At 44.7% G+C, this 20,728-nt stretch overlaps 1 protein-coding gene across 3 annotated transcripts in view; it reads left to right on the top strand.

Annotated features, from left to right (window-relative positions):
- Positions 1-19,518, top strand: part of RNF213 (ring finger protein 213) — a 115,078-nt gene extending 95,560 nt beyond the window's left edge. For all 3 annotated transcript variants that reach the window (XM_067022278.1, XM_067022277.1, XM_067022279.1), the window contains 18 exons: positions 720-830; positions 1,468-1,707; positions 2,036-2,117; positions 3,169-3,203; positions 4,545-4,639; positions 6,475-6,634; positions 8,820-8,988; positions 10,241-10,332; positions 11,086-11,337; positions 12,501-12,633; positions 12,978-13,061; positions 13,472-13,652; positions 13,923-14,124; positions 15,250-15,327; positions 16,254-16,448; positions 16,884-16,973; positions 17,067-17,245; positions 18,453-19,518. In XM_067022278.1, the coding sequence (XP_066878379.1) occupies positions 720-830; positions 1,468-1,707; positions 2,036-2,117; positions 3,169-3,203; positions 4,545-4,639; positions 6,475-6,634; positions 8,820-8,988; positions 10,241-10,332; positions 11,086-11,337; positions 12,501-12,633; positions 12,978-13,061; positions 13,472-13,652; positions 13,923-14,124; positions 15,250-15,327; positions 16,254-16,448; positions 16,884-16,973; positions 17,067-17,245; positions 18,453-18,606 (2,532 nt within the window). In that variant the 3' untranslated portion in view covers positions 18,607-19,518. The remainder of the gene's footprint in view (positions 1-719; positions 831-1,467; positions 1,708-2,035; positions 2,118-3,168; positions 3,204-4,544; positions 4,640-6,474; positions 6,635-8,819; positions 8,989-10,240; positions 10,333-11,085; positions 11,338-12,500; positions 12,634-12,977; positions 13,062-13,471; positions 13,653-13,922; positions 14,125-15,249; positions 15,328-16,253; positions 16,449-16,883; positions 16,974-17,066; positions 17,246-18,452) is intronic.
- Positions 19,519-20,728: the final 1,210 nt, after the last annotated feature.

Genomic DNA, 20,728 nt, shown 5'->3' with positions numbered 1-20,728 from the left:
AATGATGCAAAAGAGGCCCCACAGGGTGACGTGCTGCATCAGAAGTCTTATGCTCACGGCCTCACGGGCTTGCCTGGCAGACGGGAGCGTCAGTGGGTGATTAGGGGTGGTGGTTTTGCACGAGGCCACTGGCACCTCCTTTCTGATTCATTTGTCCATTACCTTCTTTGAGACCCTGCTAAAACGTCACTTCCTCCAAGATTCCTCTGCTCTGACGTGATGGCACAGGAAGCAAAACCTGTATCTTTGTAGCCTCATAATTTCCATAGAGGCGTATGCATGTGTTTATTTTAATAGACACAGGGTTTTTAGAATCTAATCTTTCAGTTGTTCTGGTCATGTTTCCTTTCTGAGTCCTTGTTTATCCTGGCATTCTGCTGGGAAAAGAGGAAATAAATATCTTATCTCTGCTCAGGAAAAGTTTCTAGGACCAGTGAAGTAGTCAGAAAGAGAACAGATGGTGATCTCTGTTACTTCTGTTGTGAGCTATCTGATAAATATGCATTGAGTTTAATATGAGGATGTTTATGGACAGTTGTTTTTCCAGAAGATGGTCCTTGAGGTGCAGGGTCCCAGGTGCCCAGGGTCTTGGGAAAGGCTCCCTCAACCTCTCCAAGGCTTAAGGGCTGATCTCATTCCATATTCATATACGAATCACATGGGATTCTGGCCCTGAGGTAGATTTTTAAAAGTCTCACTTGATATCCTTGCTTTTTCAGGCCTGCAGGAGCTCCACAACTCAGCAGGCCGCCCACCTAATGTTAGCACTTTTTAGAGAGGTCGTGACTTTGTACAGATCCCACAGTGCAAACCTCCATCCTAAGCCACAGGTGAGTATCAGCCTTCAGGGCTGTGTTCGTAGTCTCATAATTTGGAGGGACTTTTTGAATAGAGGTAAAAGTCACAAACACCAGTTATACCCCAAATTTTTAAAATTCTAGGATTGGGGTTTCCAGCCTTCTTATGCAGAGCAACTACTTTCTGTTTCATCCAATGCTTTTAGAGGAACAGTTAAAACACAGTCAAGAACATAAGATAATGTTTTCCAAAATTATGAAAACTAGTGCTTGGGTATGTGATTTCTGTGTTTGTAGAAGAGAATTCTCTTCTCCAGGTAATTTCCCTTCAAACAGCAACCATTTAGCCATCCTAACCTTGATAGTAAAAAAAAAAAAATCAGTTATTTTAATGCAAATAACTTTATCTGTCTATTTATTTATTTATTTTTGGCTGCTCCACACGCCTTGCGGGGATCTTAGTTCCCCAATCAGGGATTGAACCTGCACCCTCAACAGTGAAAGCGCAAAGTTCTAACCACTGGACCACCAGGGAATTCCCCTTAACCTTGATATTTGATAGGTATTTGCAATCAAAAATATATGAGTGACATAAGAGCAAACCTTTGGTTTTTCTCTCACTATTCACATGATATTCTGCTTTGTTGTATTTTAATTTCTTTCCTGTCAGCAATGTGAGGCTATGAAGAAATTCATTGAGGAAAGAAAGACCTTGTCTCCTGATATCAGATGTTTTGCAATATCCCTTGTGAACAATGAACTACCCCTGCTGAGGACGGGTCCTGGGAACAACAGCCTTGAAGGGACAGTAATAGAAATGGCTATTCATGTTGCAACCATCCTTCTCTGTGGACAAAGCAAAGTCTTGGAACCCCTGAAGAATTTGGCCTTCTCCCCAGACCTCATGGCGGTAAGATTGGGATATGATTGCATCCGCGTTCACAGGAAAAACTTCAGAGACCCAGCCCGTACCTCAGAAACTGTTGAACCTGTTTATCTTCTAGATTCTCCATCTGCCTCTGTCCCACATGACCCTTTAGTCCACAATGATGGTGAAAAACTTGCCTTGCCCTTTGTTATCTCACAGGGAGCTATTCTGTGTTCTTCATAGAGAGCTTTATAGGTCAAGAAGAAAGAAAATCAAGGTCACGTTCTAACTCGAGGTCTCTTGCTGATCAGTGACAGCCGGTTGTTATGCTCACTTAGCTAAAGCCAGCCCTGCTGTTTTGACTTTTCAGAATGCCTTTCTTCCAACGATGCCTGAAGACTTGCTTGCTCAAGCTAGGAAGTGGATGAGTCTGGAAGGAGTCCACTGGTACAGTAAGTGTCGGCCTGAGGTGGAATCCCACTCCTGAGCTTTGAAGAGCATCCTAAAACCACATGAGACATTGTTATAGAATTGGGGTCCACGGGTTTGTCCCCGAAGGTCCTAATGTGCCTGCCTCCTTCTGCCGTGGTTGCCTTTGCAGAACATGAACAGCTTGCAGGAACTGGTACCCTGCTGACTGTGGATGAGCCAGATTATTTTTTTCTTAGTCACAGGGAAAGGGTCTTTTAGGGTGCACTTCTGTTCCCTGGAATATGCCCTTTGGGGAGAGGTGGGTGCTGGGAACCACATGAGAGGCTCAGTCAAGGGCCAGCTCACAATATAGCCACACTTTTGACCCAAAGATACTTCTTTTAGAAATATAGAACTGAAGGAGAAAATAATATAACCCATGACTGTATGTAAATTTTGCTGTTGCCTTGAGTAGATAATCTTTTAAAAATAGTTTTGAAAGTTGTTATAAAACATGCTTACAGGGCTTCCCTGGTGGCTCAGTGGTTGAGAGTCCGCCTGCCGATGCAGGGGACACGGGTTCGTGCCCCGGTCCGGGAAGATCCCACATGCTGCAGAGCGGCTGGGCCCGTGAGCCATGGCCACTGGGCCTGCGCGTCCGGAGCCTGTGCTCCGCAATGGGAGAGGCCACAACAGTGAGAGGCCTGCGTACCACAAAAAAAAAAAAAAAAAAACAAACCCCTGCTCATAGCAAAAAGAAAAAAATCAGAGTGAATAGGAGGGTATAAAATACTATCCACCCTGCCTCCAAAAGTAACCCGTGGTATGAACCTGTAATCTAGTTTCTCTTTGCTTTGTGAAATTAAAGACAGACATTATTTTTCAGTGATACCAGTTGAGTTCCTGGTATGTGTCAAATATCTAATGAGTTCTAATATCTGGCAAAGTTCAAGATTTCTCGTAATGTGCTTGGGACATAATGTCCACGTCAGCATTTGGTTAGACCAGAGAGGAGGGAGTTAGCTTTCCCTTTTAACCGTGGGTCATTAGGTGAAACCTCACCAGCCAACATGTGTCTTGTTCTTTTAACAGCATGTCCCAATGGTCACGCGTGCTCTGTAGGAGAGGTGAGTCTTGGTATTCAGGGTAGGGTTTGGGGGGTTCAAAATGTGTGTTCCTCCAGGTCTGAGGAGGGGAGCTGTGGAGGAGGAGGATGGATAATGAGGGTCTGGACCTTTCGGGAGAACATAGACTCATTTTGCTGGCTATTCTAGGTGTTATGACTAAACATCCAAATGGTACTAAGGTGTTCCAGCCAGGGTTTCTCATTCTCAGCCCTGTGGACATAATGCCTTATTGTGGGGCAGGCCTGGGCATTGTTGGAGGTTTAGAAGTATTCCTGGCTTCAACTCACCAGATGGCAGTAGTATGCCATCTCACACAGTGTGACAAACAAAACTGCCTCCATACATTGCCAAATGTGCCTTGAAAGACAAAACTGCAGGACAGGAACCAGTGCTGGCCGTCCTTCCTGGCCACTGCAGCACAAGATCAGTGACACTGATCTTATGTGACGACAAAGTGTTGACTAGACTCTAGGCTGGATTACTATCCCAGGGAGGAGATAGGGTCTAGATACCAAAGGATAGGAAAACGAGACACATATCTTGTAATCCCGTTGGGTGAAGATCTGTGTATTGTTCATCTCTGAATCCCAAAGCATCCAGCCAGGGCCCTTCATAGTGTCATCCATACTTGCTCACAACAGGCTATTGAATTGAAACAGGCAAATGTTATTTAATAAATAAATGAGCGACCTGGAGGATAAACCTGATATATGCATTTTACTTTATCTTTCTGAGCGTCTCACTTCCTTGTCCATGAAACAGGATTAAAATAGATTCTTCCTAAAACTGCTCCTGAAATTCTGTGGTCTGGGAATCTGAGACTGGTTTGGTTTGTGATAGACTGTTATTCAGTGTATATAGTAGCACACAATCTGATTTTGAAAAATGAGCCTTTGGAAGTAGTGAATCATATGGTTACATTTTTTAAAAATAAAAAAGTCCAAACGGCATTAGGAAAATCAGTTTGGAAGCTGCTATAGTATTCCTGCTGTTAGATAGTGAAGCAGTGAGGCCAGTGTGATAGGTGGGGGAATGAATGGAAAACAGTGATGAATAGGAGAAAGAAAGATTGAGTTTTATATATTTGTCTGTAAAGTGACTATTTAGGAATAAAACTTAAAATGTCTCTATTTTTTAAAAGTCTAAATTTGCCCACATACAACATAGTTGGCATGGAGTGCCTGCCCTGTCTCCCGGGGCTCCTGTAGCCCCACCTGACACACACATACGCTAAAGGAAGCAATTGTAGTGGCGTCCGCTACCTCCTGTGGTAAGTATGTGCTCATTTGCACGATGGCATTTGTCCAAACTGAGCTGGGGTAGCATTTGTGTTTCTCCTAGTGTGGCTTGCCGATGGAACAGAGCTTTTGTATTGACTGTCGTGCTCCAATTGGAGGGATTAACCACAAACCAAAGGATGGATTTCATGTTATCAAGTATGTAAGATGCTTTCTCCTTTCTAAGTAGTCAAACCATGAGCTTTGGGACTGTTTCTATTCCAGCTGATAAATCAATACTAAATATTGTATCAATTACTATTGCACGTTTGGACCTGGGTCTTATTGATACCAACGCCAAGGTCCCTGTGGTCATTCAGTAGTGAGGCATTTGATCTGTCATTGGCTAACTGGGCTAATGCAAAGCAGACCGCGCGTTAATACTTATTAATACTTGTTAATTCAGATGTCTTCCATTTGAATCTTGGGCACAACCCCTGTAGAAATTGCTTGACATAAACACGTGACCAATTTCAGAGGCACATTTAAGTCTGTCACTTATAAACTCTCCTAGCTTACTCTTTTTTTTCCCAGAAAAATAGAGGAGACATAGTCAATCTTATCAAATACTTCAGAATCCAGCTAAATATCTGATCTCATAATCCCACACTTGCTCATGAGATGAGTATGGTTACACATGCTCCCTTAATAGGAGGTGTGACCTCTCTACGTTCATCATATATTCTAGCTCTTTTAGTGCTGTTACAGTTTAAAATATGCTGATCTGTTATCTCCATAAACTATCAGAATGTCCTAGAATCTCCAGTAGCTTTGCAACTGAATGTACCCATCACACTATACCTCCCATCTGGGTGTGATGCCAAATCCTTTGCCAGACCTTGGATCCCAGTTTTTGATTTGGGAAAAGGAGAACAGTGTGTACATATTCCCATGGTAATGTCAGCTGTTCCAAACTCTGACTGTCCTTTGCCTGCCTGCTCCTCCGACCCCCCACAATGATTCAGTGCAAGAAGCAGGTCCAGACCTCCATCCTGACACATGGCCCCAGGACTAGCACAAACAGCCAGTTTTCTATGCTTTCAAAATTGTTTTGTTTTGTTTTGTTTTGTTTTTTGGCTGTGTTGGGTCTTCGTTGCTGCACGTGGGCTTTCTCTAATTGTGGCGAGCGGGGGCTACTCTTCGTTGCGGTGCATGGGCTTCTCATTGCGGGGGCTTCTCTTGTTGTGGAACATGGGCTCTAGGTGCACAGGCTTCAGTAGTTCTGATGCGCGGGCTCAGTATTTGTGGCGCACAGGCATAGTTGCTCTGCGGCATGTGGGATCTTCCCAGACCAGGGGTTGAACCTGTGTACCCTGTATTGGCAGGCGGATTCTTAACCACTGCGCCACCAGGGAAGTCCTTCAAAATTATTATTTTTTTTAAATTGAAGTATAGTTGATATACAATATTATATAAGTTATAGGTGTACAATCTAGTGATTCACAATTTTAAAGGTTATACTCCATTTATAGTTATTATAAAATATTGGCTATCTTCTCTGTATTGTACAATATATCCTTGTAGCTTATTTTATACATAATAGTTTGTACCTCTTGACCCCCTACCGTTATACTGCCCCTCCTCCATTCCGTCTCCCCACTGGCAACCACTAGTTTCACAAACAGCCACTTTACACTGTGGTGGGCTTTCAGTCAGCCAGAAAGGTCAGTCTATAAAGAAGAAGACTCTTAGGACAGTGGTCTAGGACTTCCCTGGTGTTCCAGTGATTAAGATGCCACGTTTCCACTGCAGGGGGCATGGGTTCAGTCCCTGGTCAGGGAAGTTCCACATGCTGCATGGTGTGGCGCCCCCACCAAAAAAAAATCTTCTAATATAGGAAAGTAGTCTAGGCTTAGTAGAATATGTAATTTAACATTGTTTTCTTCAAAACTCTGAACCTGGTCTCCAGGTCCTAAGAATGGGAAATGTGCCCCCAGAGCTGAGAAGAAATGGTGATCTTCAGCCTTCACCCTGTCTTCTCTTGTCCTTTCCAGAAACAAGACAGACAGAACTCAGACTGGCCACGTGCTGGGAAACCCACCACCAAGAGGCAAGCCCATGGTATCTGACCGAGAGCTATCCCCAGTGGTCTTTCTTCTCATTCGGCTCCTCACTCACTTGGCTATGCTTTGGGGAGCCGCCCAAAGTCCTCAGGTAGAGCATTGTACTGCCCAACCATGTGTTTAGTTTCTACGGTAATTTTTTTCACAGTGAATCCTTTTGTCTAAAAAGTCCTAGCCAGTTCTTGGGAAGGCCCTGCAGGGTCTTGCTTGGTTTCATTGTGACTAACCCCTTTCCCGCTCCAGAGTTCTCTGATTTTGCCCCTTGAAACACAAGACTACTTCCTAGGTTTGAATGCTGGGAGGTTTGTGTGTTGTGCCCTTACTGACATCAGAGGCAGAAACTATTCAGGGAGTATGGGGGAAGATCTGAGTGGCAGAGTGCTTGGGTAAGGGAAAAGAGATGAATGAATTTGTCCACTCCTTCCTTTCAGAGAGTATGAATGTACTGCTTCTCTGATAACTAAGTATCCTCAGCTAGGATATTGGTAGAAATAAGTAACTTATTTTCTTACTCCTCTTTGAAGGTCCAATCTGTGGTTTTAGGTGTTCTCATTCATTAAAATATTATTGGCAATAGTAACACACAAGGAATGCTTTACAATATAAAGCAAATCTTATTAGCTTACATTTATTAGTGCATGTAGGTCCAGATGAAACATGTTGAAGCCTGGTATGAATTCTTTTTTTTTTCTTCCATAGAAGGCATAGGTTTATTCTAAAAGTAACTCGTTGAAAGTTTAAAAAAGGAAATAATTGTAAAAGATAACCAGCAGGGTGATATCAATATGACCTCAAGTTAACTGTATATGATACCAATTCTTTACTTTGACAATTAGATGGATATTGAACATTAGAATGAAAACGCTTAATATGAAAATACTTTATTTTTTATTTTTTTATTTTAAAAATTTTATTTATTTATTTATTTTTGGCTGTGTTGGGTCTTCGTTGCTATGCAAGGGCTTTCTCTAGTTGTGGCGAGCGGGGGCTACTCCTCATTGTGGTGCGCTGGCTTCTCATTGCAGTGGCTTCTCTTGTTGTGGAGCACGGGCTCTAGGCACGTGGGCTTCAGTAGTTGTGGTGCGTGGGCTCACTAGTTGTGGCTCACGGGCTCTAGAGTGCCGGCTCGGTAGTTGTGTCGCATGGGCTTAGTTGTTCCACGGCATATGGGATCTTCCCAGACCAGCGCTTGAACCTGTGTCCCCTGCATTGGCAGGCAGATTCTTATCCACTCTGCCACCAGGGAAGCCCTGAAAATATTTTAAAAGGTTTAGTTAAAATGAAAATTGGGGCTTCCCTTGTGGTGCAGTGGTTGAGAATCTGCCTGCCAATGCAACGGACAAGGGTTCAAGCCCTGGTCTAGGAAGATCCCACATGCCGCGGAGCAACTAGGGCCGTGAGCCACAACTACTGAGCCTGCACGTCTGGAGCTTGTGCTCCGCAAGAAGAGAGGCCGCGACAGGGAGAGGCCCGTGCACCGCGATGAAGAGTGGCCCCCACGCACCGCGATGAAGAGTGGCCCCCGCTCACCGCAACTAGAGAAAGCCCTCGCACAGAAACGAAGACCCAACACAGCCAAAAAATAAATAAATAAATAAATAAAAATTTTTTAAAAATCAAAATTGAAATTATAAGTTTAGCATTATTTAAACTATTTTGGTCTGAATTTTTAATTGTCATTCTTATAATTTGTACTTTGACATTTAAATTTTAATAAATCATTTAAAATAGTTGAAAAAAATAAAAAGTTCTAGCTACCTCTTGTGGATTTCAAATATGTCATTGTTACCTAATGCAAAACATAATATAAAATTCACATATCCTAATTTTTCTCACTGTGGTCTATGGTGGTAAGGGGGAACTACTTGTCACATTATGTAAAATCAATTTTTAATGAACAGCTCTATGTCTCCGGTCCACACCTGGGAATGGAGAGGCTAAAATAACCATGATTTTACCTGTCTTTGCTGCAGCTCTGGGGAAGAAAGAGGGCAGGCTGCATTTCCTCTAAGTTAATTAACCATGATAGCAAAAAGTTCAGGCTTTGAAAATTCTTTATTTCACACTGAGGCTATAGAAGGCAGTTGTTTTCAGACTGTGGTCATTTCTGCTCCTGAGCCTTCTCTCGCCACCGCTGTTTGAATCACACTGACATCCGTCCTAGAGACTGTCCTCTGGCTCAGGGCTGGTTCTTCACCCCTCCTGACCTCTCCTGAACTTGCCATCTCCTCCACAAACAAGATCTTGCTTGACATTTTGTCCCCGTGCCCCCACAGGCTTTGATGAACATCATTAAGCCTCCGGTGAGCGATCCAAAAGGGTTTCTGATGCAGCATATCCAGAGAGACCTGGAGCAGTTAATGAAGATGCTGGGGAGGAGCTCAGATGAGACCGCCAGCGTGGTGCATCTTGTCCTCAGCCACCTCCTCAGAGAGCAGGGCCAAAGTGAGGAGCCGGGCATGGGGCCGAGAGGCGTGGGGCACAGCCAGCAGAGGAAGCAGCGCACTGGTGCTGACCCCAGAGGGAGAGGAAGGGGAAGCAGGAAGACATGCACCTTCCAGAGGGTGGGGGAGGGGAGGACCTTTCCACTGATCCCCTGCTGGGTGTGCTCAGTGTTAAATGCCAGTGTATTGGGGAGGCTTACGTTTCAAAAGGCAGCCTCAGTTGTAGTTTACCCACTGTATGGGGAACATATTTTTGTCGTCCCAAACAGGTGATGTGTGTTAAAGAAGCATCACCATCAGAGAGACTAATGTTTGATAAGCACTTGGAACTTGGTCTCTTTGTACATCTGTCCTTTTTTTGGGGGGTGGGGGGGAAGCATCTGCTTTTCCTAAAAAATACTGCCGTTGTGGGCTGACTTAATATATGTACGTGTCCATAATTTGTTACATGAAAAAGCAGGCTATCTATTTATGTTCGCTGAGCTAATTTTTTAAAAGTTAAAATCCACACAGAAAGAAAAGGTCTGTAAGACAAGTTAGTAAGAGGGTTATCTCTGAGTGGTGGAATTAAGAACAATTTTGTTTTCTTTTTGCTTATCTGCAAAAATCTTTAAAAATTACCACTGTAATGACAATGTTATTTAAAATAATAACAATAGCAATAAAAAGTTCTGCTACTTCACAAGAAAATCCATTCCCACTTCAGGAGCTTTTCTGCCAGAAACCAACGTTAGTATATATTTTCCATCTAGCAAAACTTTATTTTATTTTAAGCCTCTCATTCTAGTGCAATTTCAAACTAGGTAAGCTCACCCAGTATCATACTGACAAAGTGACCAAATTCTAGAAGCATGCCAACAGTTTCCACAGCACTCTGCATCACACGGGCATCCACAGGGTCCCACCTCTGTCCTCAAGCCCAGGTGGCAGCAGCTGAGGCAGCTGGTGCTACCACTGGCCACCATTATTTTGCCCCTGGGCTTCTGATATAAAGTACTGTCCTTTCAGTAATTTTGTTCAGAATGGTTTTAAGATGATAATTATGTGGGTTAGAGTTTTTAGAGTTCTAAGTTTCTTCATGAAGATCATGAGGTTGCTGGTAGCAGCAGGAACCATTTTTAAATGCTGAGATTAATTTAGGAAGATAGACCTGCCCCCGCCCCCAAAAGGAACATTATTTCAATTTAACATTTATTTAGTGTTTATGCAGACTGCTTTTGTTTCTTCGGTAACAGACACATTTTTCTTTGTAGGGTCTGTAAATTTTGACGCAAAATTGTCAACCAGAGAAGAGAGGAACAGCTGGGAAAAGCTTGTTGAGACTATTCTTCTGCCTGAACTAAAGGTAAGTGATGCATAGCTACTGGGCTACTTTGGGAAAGTGTGGGAGGGTGTTTCCTGGGCCTCTACTGAGTGCTCGGTCTGTTGTCCCTTCTGGAAGTGTCCCTTATTGAAGCCCTAGGCTAAGCCACAGATTTAGGTGTTCTCTATCTGGTCACTCTACCCTCCTGTTGCCCCCACCCCATCCTGTCCCCTCCCAAGGCTGGTCAGTGTGTCAGGTTGAGGAATTACTGGGAGTTCAGAAAGTGCAGGCAGTAGTTTTCTCTCCGTTACTTTTTACAGCAGAATGTGAGAGCAAGAGGCAGAGAAATAAACCCTGTCAGATAAGAATGTCACTGAGAGTAACTAGGCCCATCAGGAAAGAGAAGTCATCAGGTAAAATAATCGTAATAAAATAAAGGTCTCTGAGGAATTCCCTGGCGGTCCAGTGGTTAAGACCTTGCCTTCCACTGCAGGGGGCACAGGTTTGATCCCTGGTCAGGGAACTAAGATCCCACATGCTGTGTGGCAAGGTCGATAAATGAATGAATGAATGAATTAAATATAGGTCTCTGAGACTTATTCTGTTTGGGGAGACAAAAACCTACAAATAAGGATCACATAAATTATAATAAAAGATGGCAAATATGAATATTTGATTACAGGCTAAAACGAGGAGGGCGGGTCCCTTAATCTGCCCACTGGTAAGGTCACTAGGTGTCCAGCCTGTGTGCAGAAGCATCTCATTTCCAGATCCCATGTCGCTTTCCTTACCTAGCATCTAGATAAAACCCTCCTGGCGGTGTACACTCGGATCAGCCAAGATGAGCGCATCAGCTCCAACCCTGTGGCCAAAATCGTGTACGGTGATCCGGTGGCTTTCCTGCCCCACCTGCCCCAGAATAGCGTGGTTCACTGCTCTAAGATGTGGAGCTGCAGGAAAAGGATCACCATTGAGTACCTCCAGCACATTGTGGAGCAGAAGAATGGCAAAGAAACAGTGCCCATCCTTTGGAAGTTCCTACAGAAGGTGAGGCTACCTCGCCGTGAATGCTGCCTACATGTCCCCTGGAGACCTGAAGGCCGCACTCTCATTTAGTCTGATTAGTCCTGAGGATGCAACAGCCATCAGACTACTTTGATTTTTGAATAGAATGTCTCTGGCAGAAGACTCAGGGATAGAGCAGAGATCTCTAAACACATCAATCTGTATGAGTTGTTTGAAACATAAAGTCACAGGTGAAATATGTACACGAGTTGGAATTAGCAGCTATCTGTAAAGAACTTGAGGGCCAGGAGGGTCTCTCCCAATCACTCAGCAAGAGAGAATACAATGAAAATGTTTCCTTTGTCTGTTCATCTTCACCCCTGCCCCCAGTGCCTGGAGCAGTTAGTCACCAATGAGTGTCTGTTGAATAAAAAAAGTCGAGTTGAGGATATGCACAGCCAAAATCAAACAAACGAAGAATCTTCCCTGTTCCTGAACCATTCAGAGTGAGGGTGGTGGTGGGATTGTGGGCAGGAGAGCAGTAAAGTGTGTGTCATATCTTTTAGAACCAGAATTACACATGGTTCCTAACTTTAACCCACTTGAACTTTTATTCTCTACAATAGATCTTCTATTGATTTCCCTCCATGGACCAATATATGCAGTCTAGGAAGAAGTTAAGATGACTCAGAAATTTCTGTGGGTCAGTTAATGAAAATGAATTCCTAGTGGGAAGGCCATGTGTTAATACCGTGATCTGTCACTGATGTGCACAGGTCCATTAAACTAAAGAAGCTTAGGTCCTAGGTCTTCAGAACGACACTGGAATAGCACCAAGCATCATTGCCTAAAAGCTTGGTCTTCTTGCTCTCAGCAGCTCCTCTCCACACCTAGCCCATCTCATGGGCTCAAGAGGTTGCTTTCTTTCATCAGCTTCTGGCAAACACATTTGATGTGTCGGCCCTACATGTTTGCTCCCCAGCCTCTAGAGGGTAGAAGAACACTGGCCAGCACGTTGTAAGCAGTCACTAGGTACTTGCTGAAAGAATGGTGTGGCCTGTTCCCCATTCTCAAGTATCATTATGTGTCATCATGTAAAATGGCATGTTGACCAGATTAAACTACAAATACATGTCCTGAGCCAGCCTTGAAGTCTGTTTCCCCAGTACATTAAAAAGTGTTCCTGGTGGTCTTCCCTTCTCTAGGAAGCAGAACTGAGACTGGTGAAATTCTTGCCTGAGATTCTGGCCCTGCAAAGGAATCTAGTGAAACGATTCCAGAATGTTTCAGAAGTTGAATACAGATCCATCAGAAGTTTCATTAGCAGTCACAGTTCAGGTAGGTCTCTGCTCTCATAGGGGATCAGGGCGATCCATGTTGTGGTTCAAAAGGATCAGCCCAACTCGGAGACTCCAGTGCAGGGCTAATGTGTGCTCTGTACCCTAAGCTTGTAGCATAAAGCAGTAGGTGCTGTGAATCCCTGGGACACATTAGAGGCTTTTGCTGTAACAGACAAGCACCTCCCTCTCTGGTTCCTCAAACTCAGCTTTAGTTTAAACGGCATTTAGAACATGTTGGTGATGGCATGAAGGCAGGGGTCAAAGACCATTAGTAACTCTGTTGGTTTGACCTAGACGTGGTAGGTGTTATCTCGGAGTTCTAACAAGTGTTTTGTTTGACAGATGGGCTGAAGCAGTTATCCTACAACAGAATCATTATATTTCTGTCGACGTGGAACAAGCTGAGGCGATCGCTGGAAACCAATGGTAAGTGTCAAATCCCCTTTAACACTAAACATTATAGGAGCACCTCTCTGAAGGCCCTTTCTCTCCGGCCTAACTCTTCTTGTTCCGCGTCTGCCCAGTGCCATGCTGTGTGTGTCTAATGCTGGATCTGAGGACTCTTGGTGGGGTGTCCAAGATGAGTGCATAACATATCAGGAACAGCAAACCCTCAGTCCTCTTGCATCTATAAATACAGTATCAAAAAAGGAGTTGAGAACATTTGAAACTTATCAGCACATAAAATAGAGATGGGAAGCAAAAGCACGCCTGGTTCCCAGCTCTGTTCTGTTGAGGTGGCTTCTGCGTTGCTCCCGCTCCCACTGTGGTGGGCTCCCAGTCCTGATGCTGTGAAAGAAACAGCAGGGAGGTGACTGCCCCTCTGTCGTTTAAAGGTGAGATCAAGCTACCTAAAGACTACTGCAGCTGCAGCCTTGATCTGGACACTGACTTTGAAGTCATCCTGCCGCGCCGCCAGGGCCTGGGCCTCTGCTCCACCGCCTTAGTCAGCTACTTGATTAACTTGCACAACGAAATTGTCTACGCAGTAGACAAGTTCTCCAAGGAAGACAACAGGTGAGCATGCAGGCCCGCAGCAGGGGATGCCCTTTCAGCCCGGGAAGTCGTTTCTGAGGCAGCACAAGCAGTGAAGCAGCGTCCCCAGGCCTGGGGACAGCGAGCCAGGCTTCAGGTCCTTCTCGAACAGATACCCTTCGGCCACACTCAAAAGTGTCACAGATTTGCATGTCCCTTTATCTGCACAGCCCGTGGCAACATCAGACAGGAGCTGACTCCATATCACCAGGCCGTGACTGGAGTGCTGAGCTCTATCTATCTGTTCCCCAGCTACTCCGTCGATGCCTCCGAGGTCGCCGACCTGCACGTCATCAGCTACGAAGTGGAGCGGGACTTGATTCCACTAATTCTCTCCAACTGCCAGTACCACGTGGAGCAGGGCGGGGAGACCTTGCAGGAGTTTGACCTGGAGAAGATCCAGCGCCAGATCATCAGCCGCTTCCTGCAGGGCAAGCCCAGGCTAACCCTTAAGGCAAGGCTGACCTGCGGTATTTATGTGGTCGGCGTTTCTGTTTTGCAAAAGTTGCCCTGCGTGTGGTTTTGATCACAGTGGTTTCAAAGTGAGGAGGGACCAATGGACCCTTCTTCCACACCCCCAGTGTCCATGACCACCCCTGCCATCGGGGCTGATGGCTCTCCGGATCTGTCTATGCATCTGGATCCACACTTCATTACCCTAAGGGTGTCTGCAGGTCTCAATGGACTCATCGTCCGGATTTCTATGCCATAATTAATGGCACCACCAAAACCTCATTGTTTTCCCCCTTTTCCTTTAGTCTGCACACACAGTCTGTCATCCGGCGCCCCTGTTTCACCACCGTAGCCATCAGGCACCCCCGTTTCACCACCAGAGCCTGCTGCTCTAGTTCAAAGCATCTGTCCTTAAGTTCCACTGCTACGGTAGCTCCCAACTGGTCCCTGCCTTCAGGCTCTTTAGCCCACATTTCTTACATCCAGATCTGCATCCCACCACCCTGTTGTATAACCTTGATGTGGACGTGGCACAGAAGGCCCTGTGGCCTTGCCCTGACCCTCTCTCCAGCCAGTTCCCCACGTTGAACCCCATAACCTCACATACTGGATCACTCTCCCTCCCCTGAATGCACCCTGCACTTCCCCATCATTCTTTACCTGGGCTGTACTTGCTCCTTCCAGGTCCAGTCAAGGGTATGGTACTTCAGTATATTTATGCTCCTTCCCTGCCCGCAGTTAGTCTGTGAACTGTTTGAGCTCAAGGCTGCTTTTAATTCATTCTGCTCTCCCTGTTAGCAGAGTGCCCCCTCGTTCAGTCTGTGCTCAGTGTCCCATTGGGAGGTCCTCATGACCTACTTCCCCTGGCGCTCTGCAGGCCACAGTATTCTATGTGACAGTATCTGCTTGGCCACAAAGGCCAGGCTGGGTTTCTCATGTCACTGTTTCCATAGATGATGGGTTAAACATGGACATCATGTGGCAACGAGGAGCTGCCTGCTTTGCCTGGTGATGCACTGAATAGCATGGGACTACATTTGAGTTTCTGCTCAAGCATATATTGTCATTTGATGGAAACCTCCACAGTGGATTCCACTTCCAAAGACTTTTTTCTTTCTCACTTTAGGGAATACCCACTCTGGTGTACAGATGTGACTGGAACTATGAACATCTCTTCATGGACATCAAGAACAAAATGCCACAGGTGGTGATGATCAATCTTATTTGCATGTGCCTCTGTCTTATCAGTGTTTCCATCCATGTTAGGACCCTTCCACCCTCATTCCGGGCATTTGCCATGAGCACCAAAGAGTTTCAGGGCCTCCCTACATTCAGAGCCCAGTGCTCTTTCCAGACGGCAAGCAGGACAGCAGATCAGCAAGAAGTTTTCTTGTTGAGTATAAACAGATTGAAATCTTGTGCTTGTAGTTTTTTAGCAATGATGTCATGACTGTGTATGCTGATGCAAAAGGTTCAGAGAACTTATTTATTCCTGCTTTTCTGGTTTATGTGTGTGGGGGGAGTGTGTGTGTGTGTGTGTGTGTGTGTGTGTGTGTGTGTGTGATGTATGTGTGTGGTTTGTATGTATGTATATGTCCATATGCATATCTTCACAAAGTTGATTTGAGGATTCAGTGAATTCATCTCTTTCTGTAACATACCTAAATAATGCTGACACTTAACAAGCAACAAGCATCAAATGTTAACTACTGTTGTTTTGGTTTTTTTTTTTTTTTTTTGGCTGCTTTGGGTCTTTGTTGCTGCACGGGCTTACTCTAGTTGCGGTGAGCAGGGGCTACTCTTCATTGCGGTGCATGGGCTTCTCATTGCGGTGGCTTCTCTTGTGGAGCACGGGCTCTAGGCGCGCAGGCTCAGTAGTAGTGGCGCACGGGCTTAGTTGCTCCACGGCATGCGGGATCTTCCCAGATCAGGGATTGAACCCGTGTCCCCTGCATTGGCAGGTGGATTGGATTCTTAACCACTGCGCCACCAGGGAAGTCCTACTGCTGTTTAAGTTAGAGAGTCTGTCCCATTTTGTGGCCTTAGCAGTGAAGAAGGTAAGCACTCTTATCAAGTAGCAGGGCACAGGAAACCCCAACCATGAACTCTATCCTGCTTTTGACTTCCTAGAGCCCCCTCCCCAACGTGGCCATCAGTGCCATCAGAGGACAACTGCAGTCCTACAGCGATGCCTGTGAAGCTCTGTCTGCCATAGAAGTCACGTTGGGGTTTCTGAGCACAGCTGGGGGGGATCCAAACATGCAATTAAAAGTGTATATCCAAGACATGCTGCGGATGGGTGATCAGGCCTCACAGGTTTCAAAGGTGGGTCTCATGTCAGCCTCTCTCCAAAGGAAATCAGCATTGTCCCCCTCCATCGTCTCCCCACTTCCTATTGGGATACCACCACCCAGGGAGTACTGATCTAAGCAGCCCCTGAAAAGGAGGGGAGGCAAGAACACCCCCTCCCCCAGCCAGTCCACAGTGTAATCAGAACACACTGATGGGAAAGGCGGAGATGTGCTCGGAATTTAAGGATCTAGACTCAGTGCCACAAATATGCAGAGGCGTGCCTGCAAACTGCATGCCGCTGGTGGACCCCGAGATGTTGCAGCGGGGAGAGGGCTTTCAGAGACGTTCTGGAGATGAGGCAGGGAATTAGTGGACGAAGCAGAGGTGCCTCCATAGTGACGGAGGTGGAATCAGTGCAGGGCCAAGTGAAAACAGCACCTTCTATTCAGGAGTTCTGTTCTCTTTCAGGTCTTAGACAGATGCCAGTTAAAACACACCATCTCTCTCTGGCAGTTCCTCTCTGCCCACAAGTCTGAACATCTGCTTCGACTGAGAAAAGTGAGTCTGGCCTCTTCCTGTCCACCTGGACCAAGGGAGCCACACGCTCCCTTCCCAGGCTTCTGTGTGTCATGTGTTCTTATTTCATTCCAGGAGCCATTTGGGGAAATCAATCCAAGGTACAAAGTTGATCTCAGCCCTGAAAATGCTAAGCTGCTCAACACCTTCCTGAATCACATTGGCCTGGATGCCTTCCTCCTGGAACTTCACGAAATGATCGTCTTGAAGCTAAAGAACCCCAAGACCGCAGAGAATTTCAACCCTGAGTGGAGGTACAGGCTTGTAAGCCTGCTGAGCAAGGCACATACACAACATTCTGCCACGTCTCCCGAAATCTTCCACAGATGCAAAAATCATTCTTATGTTACTTCAGAAATTGGTTTCCTGCTGATTTACCATTACCAATTGCAAAAAGTCATATATTCTCATTATAACAAGTGGACTTCCTACGTCAGAGATATGTGCATTTTAAATTTGATAGAAAAAGCTACACCAATGTATAGCGTATAAGAATACCCAACATTGGATATTATTTGTCTTTTATATTTTTACCAATCTAATGGCCCAAAAATGGTATCTCATTTTTGCTTGTATTTTCCTATTTACTTGTGAGGCTGAAAATATTTATCAGCCATTTGTATGTCTTCCTCCAGATTGCCTCTTGATATCTTATGATTATTTTTCTTTTGGGCTATTTGTCTTTTTCTTAATCTTTTATCTGTTATGTTACAAATGCTCTATCTTTAATTTTTTGAAGCCAAATCTGACAGAATTTTCCTACAAGGACTCTATAGGAAAAATATGCCTATAAGAGTCTTATCCCAAGGTTATAAAACATTCTCCCATGGTTTTTCCTGTGCTTTTATAATTTTATATATTACATTTGTTTTGTTAACCAATTATTTTTATGTGTGGCCAGAGGTACGGATTTAGCTTTACTGTTTTTCTAAATAGATAGTCAAACTCCAGTTTTCCTCACTGACAAACTTCATAATTGCTGTTTTCCTCCATTATGTATATGGCAGATGCCTATTTACATTTGTATTCTTTGAACTTATTCAAGAAGTCTTTACTATCCTGGACTTTTAGCGTAGGGAAAGAAGACCCCTTTTCTGGAGAATTTACGATCTTTGTTAATACAAATCATGAACTGGAATATAAGCTTTCTTTGAATGGCGAAGCTTTTTTTGTAAAGCAGACGTACTACTAGAGTGCTTAGAACCATCTGACGGGGCCCCTATCAAGGGGAGCTCCATCCCATAGGGTATGTGCACTGCAGTGTGGGGAGCAGCAGGGACGTACTAGAACCTTGAACCCAGGATTCTAGTGCCAGGTCAGTAACTCAGCAGTTGGTTGACTCTCGTTATTTCTGGCCTTCATGAGCACTTTGGTTCTCTGACGACCTGAAAAAGTGACCAGTGATGGTCTCCTTATGTCACATGACTGTTTAACGCTGTCTCTTGTTCCTTGGTTTTTCAGCCTGAGAGACACGCTGGTGAGTTACATGGAGACTAAAGAGAGTGAAATTCTTCCTGAAATGGGATCTCAGTTCCCAGAAGACATACTGCTTTCCAGTTGTGTCTCTGTGTGGAAAATGGCTGCTGAACTGAAATGGAATCGACAAACGAGATAGAATCATTTTCTATCCCTGCGAGAGACTTGGGCAGAGAAGGCTCTTGCCTCTTCACTGGTGGGATGGGTCCCTTTGTGGGCTATTGCCTTTGTGCGTGCTTAGAAGGAAAGCTATTGGCAAAGCACTAAATTTGAGACCAAGATGTGCTGTCTGGCTGACAACTTTTTGAGAGCCAAGCTGTTTCAGGAACATGTGTATATTCTGCAACTACCTTCTCATATTCTGAATACCATTCATTAGAAGGTGAAAATTGACGATTATATGAAACTAGAATAAACCACCATCCTCTGCATTCCAGGAGAGACCAAAAAATAGCTTCTTAGCTTCACATATAGGAATCTGTGCCTCAGATGTCCTAGCTTCTTACCATGCACGTACCCAGCCCACCAGGCCCTTCTTCCTCAGACCGCTACGTAGTGACAGGGAGGGAAAATGGGGTTATTAATTTGTCTTCTTTTCTAGTTTATTCTGCACTCACAAACGAGAATCTGGCATTCTTCTTTCTTCCATTCCTTTAAATTCAGAGAATTGTACAAATATTTCTAGGTTTCCAAGAAGATATGAAAAAGTGCCAGACTCTTTTTTTGTCTTCTCATAAATACAAGTCAGGGCATTCTGTGAGTGCTGTGAGGCCAAACTAGCCAGCCCTCACCCAAGCCTGCAAATGAGTCACTGCCAAATTTCAAGGGTCAGAGCCCACAAGTTTTCATTGTGAAGAGCACCGGGCCAAGAGTCAAGGACACTTTCGGTGTCTTAGTTTGATTTCCTTCCAGTTCTAGTATTCTAGTAAATTCTAAATGAAAGTTTATCAGTGTAAATTTGGATCAAAGGCATGGTTCTGGCATTTCTTGGGGAAGTTTTTGCCTCTCTACCATTCTGCCAAATAAACATGAACTCTTAGTGTGGTCTTGATTTCCCCAAGTGTATGACTATCTGGTCCTTTGTTTGGGTCTCAGCCAAGGCATAATAACACTCAGAGAGAATATAAAACCAGTCACATTTCTGAAAAAGGAAATAAAGAACAGTCAACACACCCTGGTCTTGTGCTGCTTTTCTCACTGTGTTGTGCCTTTTCTTCAAAATCTACTTGATGCTTCTGACCTCTCTGGACTAATTCCTATTCCTAGGTAGCTCAGCACCTGTTAGCCCTGGGATGACAGTTGTTTACAAGTCAGAGGTAAATGTCTTTTCATACATATTCTGAATGAGATGATGACTCAATCAACTTGAAATTGGGCCCATGGAATGGGGAGAGCTACAAAAATAGAAAATGCTCGCCAAGGACACCATGGGCCCTTCAGCACCACTGGAGGGAGCCTAGAAGAATCCGTGCCACATTTCCATTATTTTGGTTTCTCTTCACCATGTTTGATAAAGGGGAGCACAGGAATCCAGGATTTGATACAATATCCACTTGCATGTAGTAACCTATGATTGTTGAATCATTCCATGCAAAGGCACTCTGCCACAATATCAGCTGGATTGTGTATTTAATGGATGTGAGAGTGGGGGAGTTGCTTGTTCATCCCTTCAGTTTGCACTTGGAACTCCTTTGATACCTCAGAGTTGGGATGGAGCTGGCCAGCCTGTGAAGACCTCCTTTGGTGGGTGGGGGGGAGAATTTTTTTTCCCACTTTTATGAAGGTTTTTTTTTTTTTTTGATGAAGATAATGTTGTTTTGTATGCTATGCTTTCAAAGTGTTAACTGTCATTATCTAGCATTATCTTGTTTGTACAGAAATACACTGGCCTAGCACAGGCAGATGTAAATTTTGTTATACTTGTCATAGCTGTTTTAATAAACTTGAGTTTTGTTGCTAAAGAATCCTCTCTGGGGTAGAGGCTTTGGGGAATGGTTTCATGTGTTCATGGAGATGTCCTTGCAGGGGTGTCCATAAAGTGGAAGGTTCTTTTTTTAAAAAAATTTTTTGGGCTGCGTTGGGTCTTTGTTGCTGTGCGTGGGCTTTCTCTAGTTGTGGTGAGCAGGGGCTACTCTTTGTTGCGGTGCGCGAGCTTCTCATTGAGATGGCTTCTCTTGTGGAGCCTGGGCTCTAGGCGCATGGGCTTCAGTAGCTGTGGCACGTGGGCTCAGTAGCTGTGGCTCACAGGCTCCAGAGTGCAG

Source organism: Kogia breviceps, chromosome 19 (assembly GCF_026419965.1).
Source record: "Kogia breviceps isolate mKogBre1 chromosome 19, mKogBre1 haplotype 1, whole genome shotgun sequence".
In the NCBI taxonomy this organism is placed as follows: Eukaryota; Metazoa; Chordata; class Mammalia; order Artiodactyla; family Physeteridae; genus Kogia; species Kogia breviceps.
The sequence above is the reverse complement of the archived record's forward strand: the minus strand, read 5'-3'. Positions and strand labels throughout refer to the sequence as shown.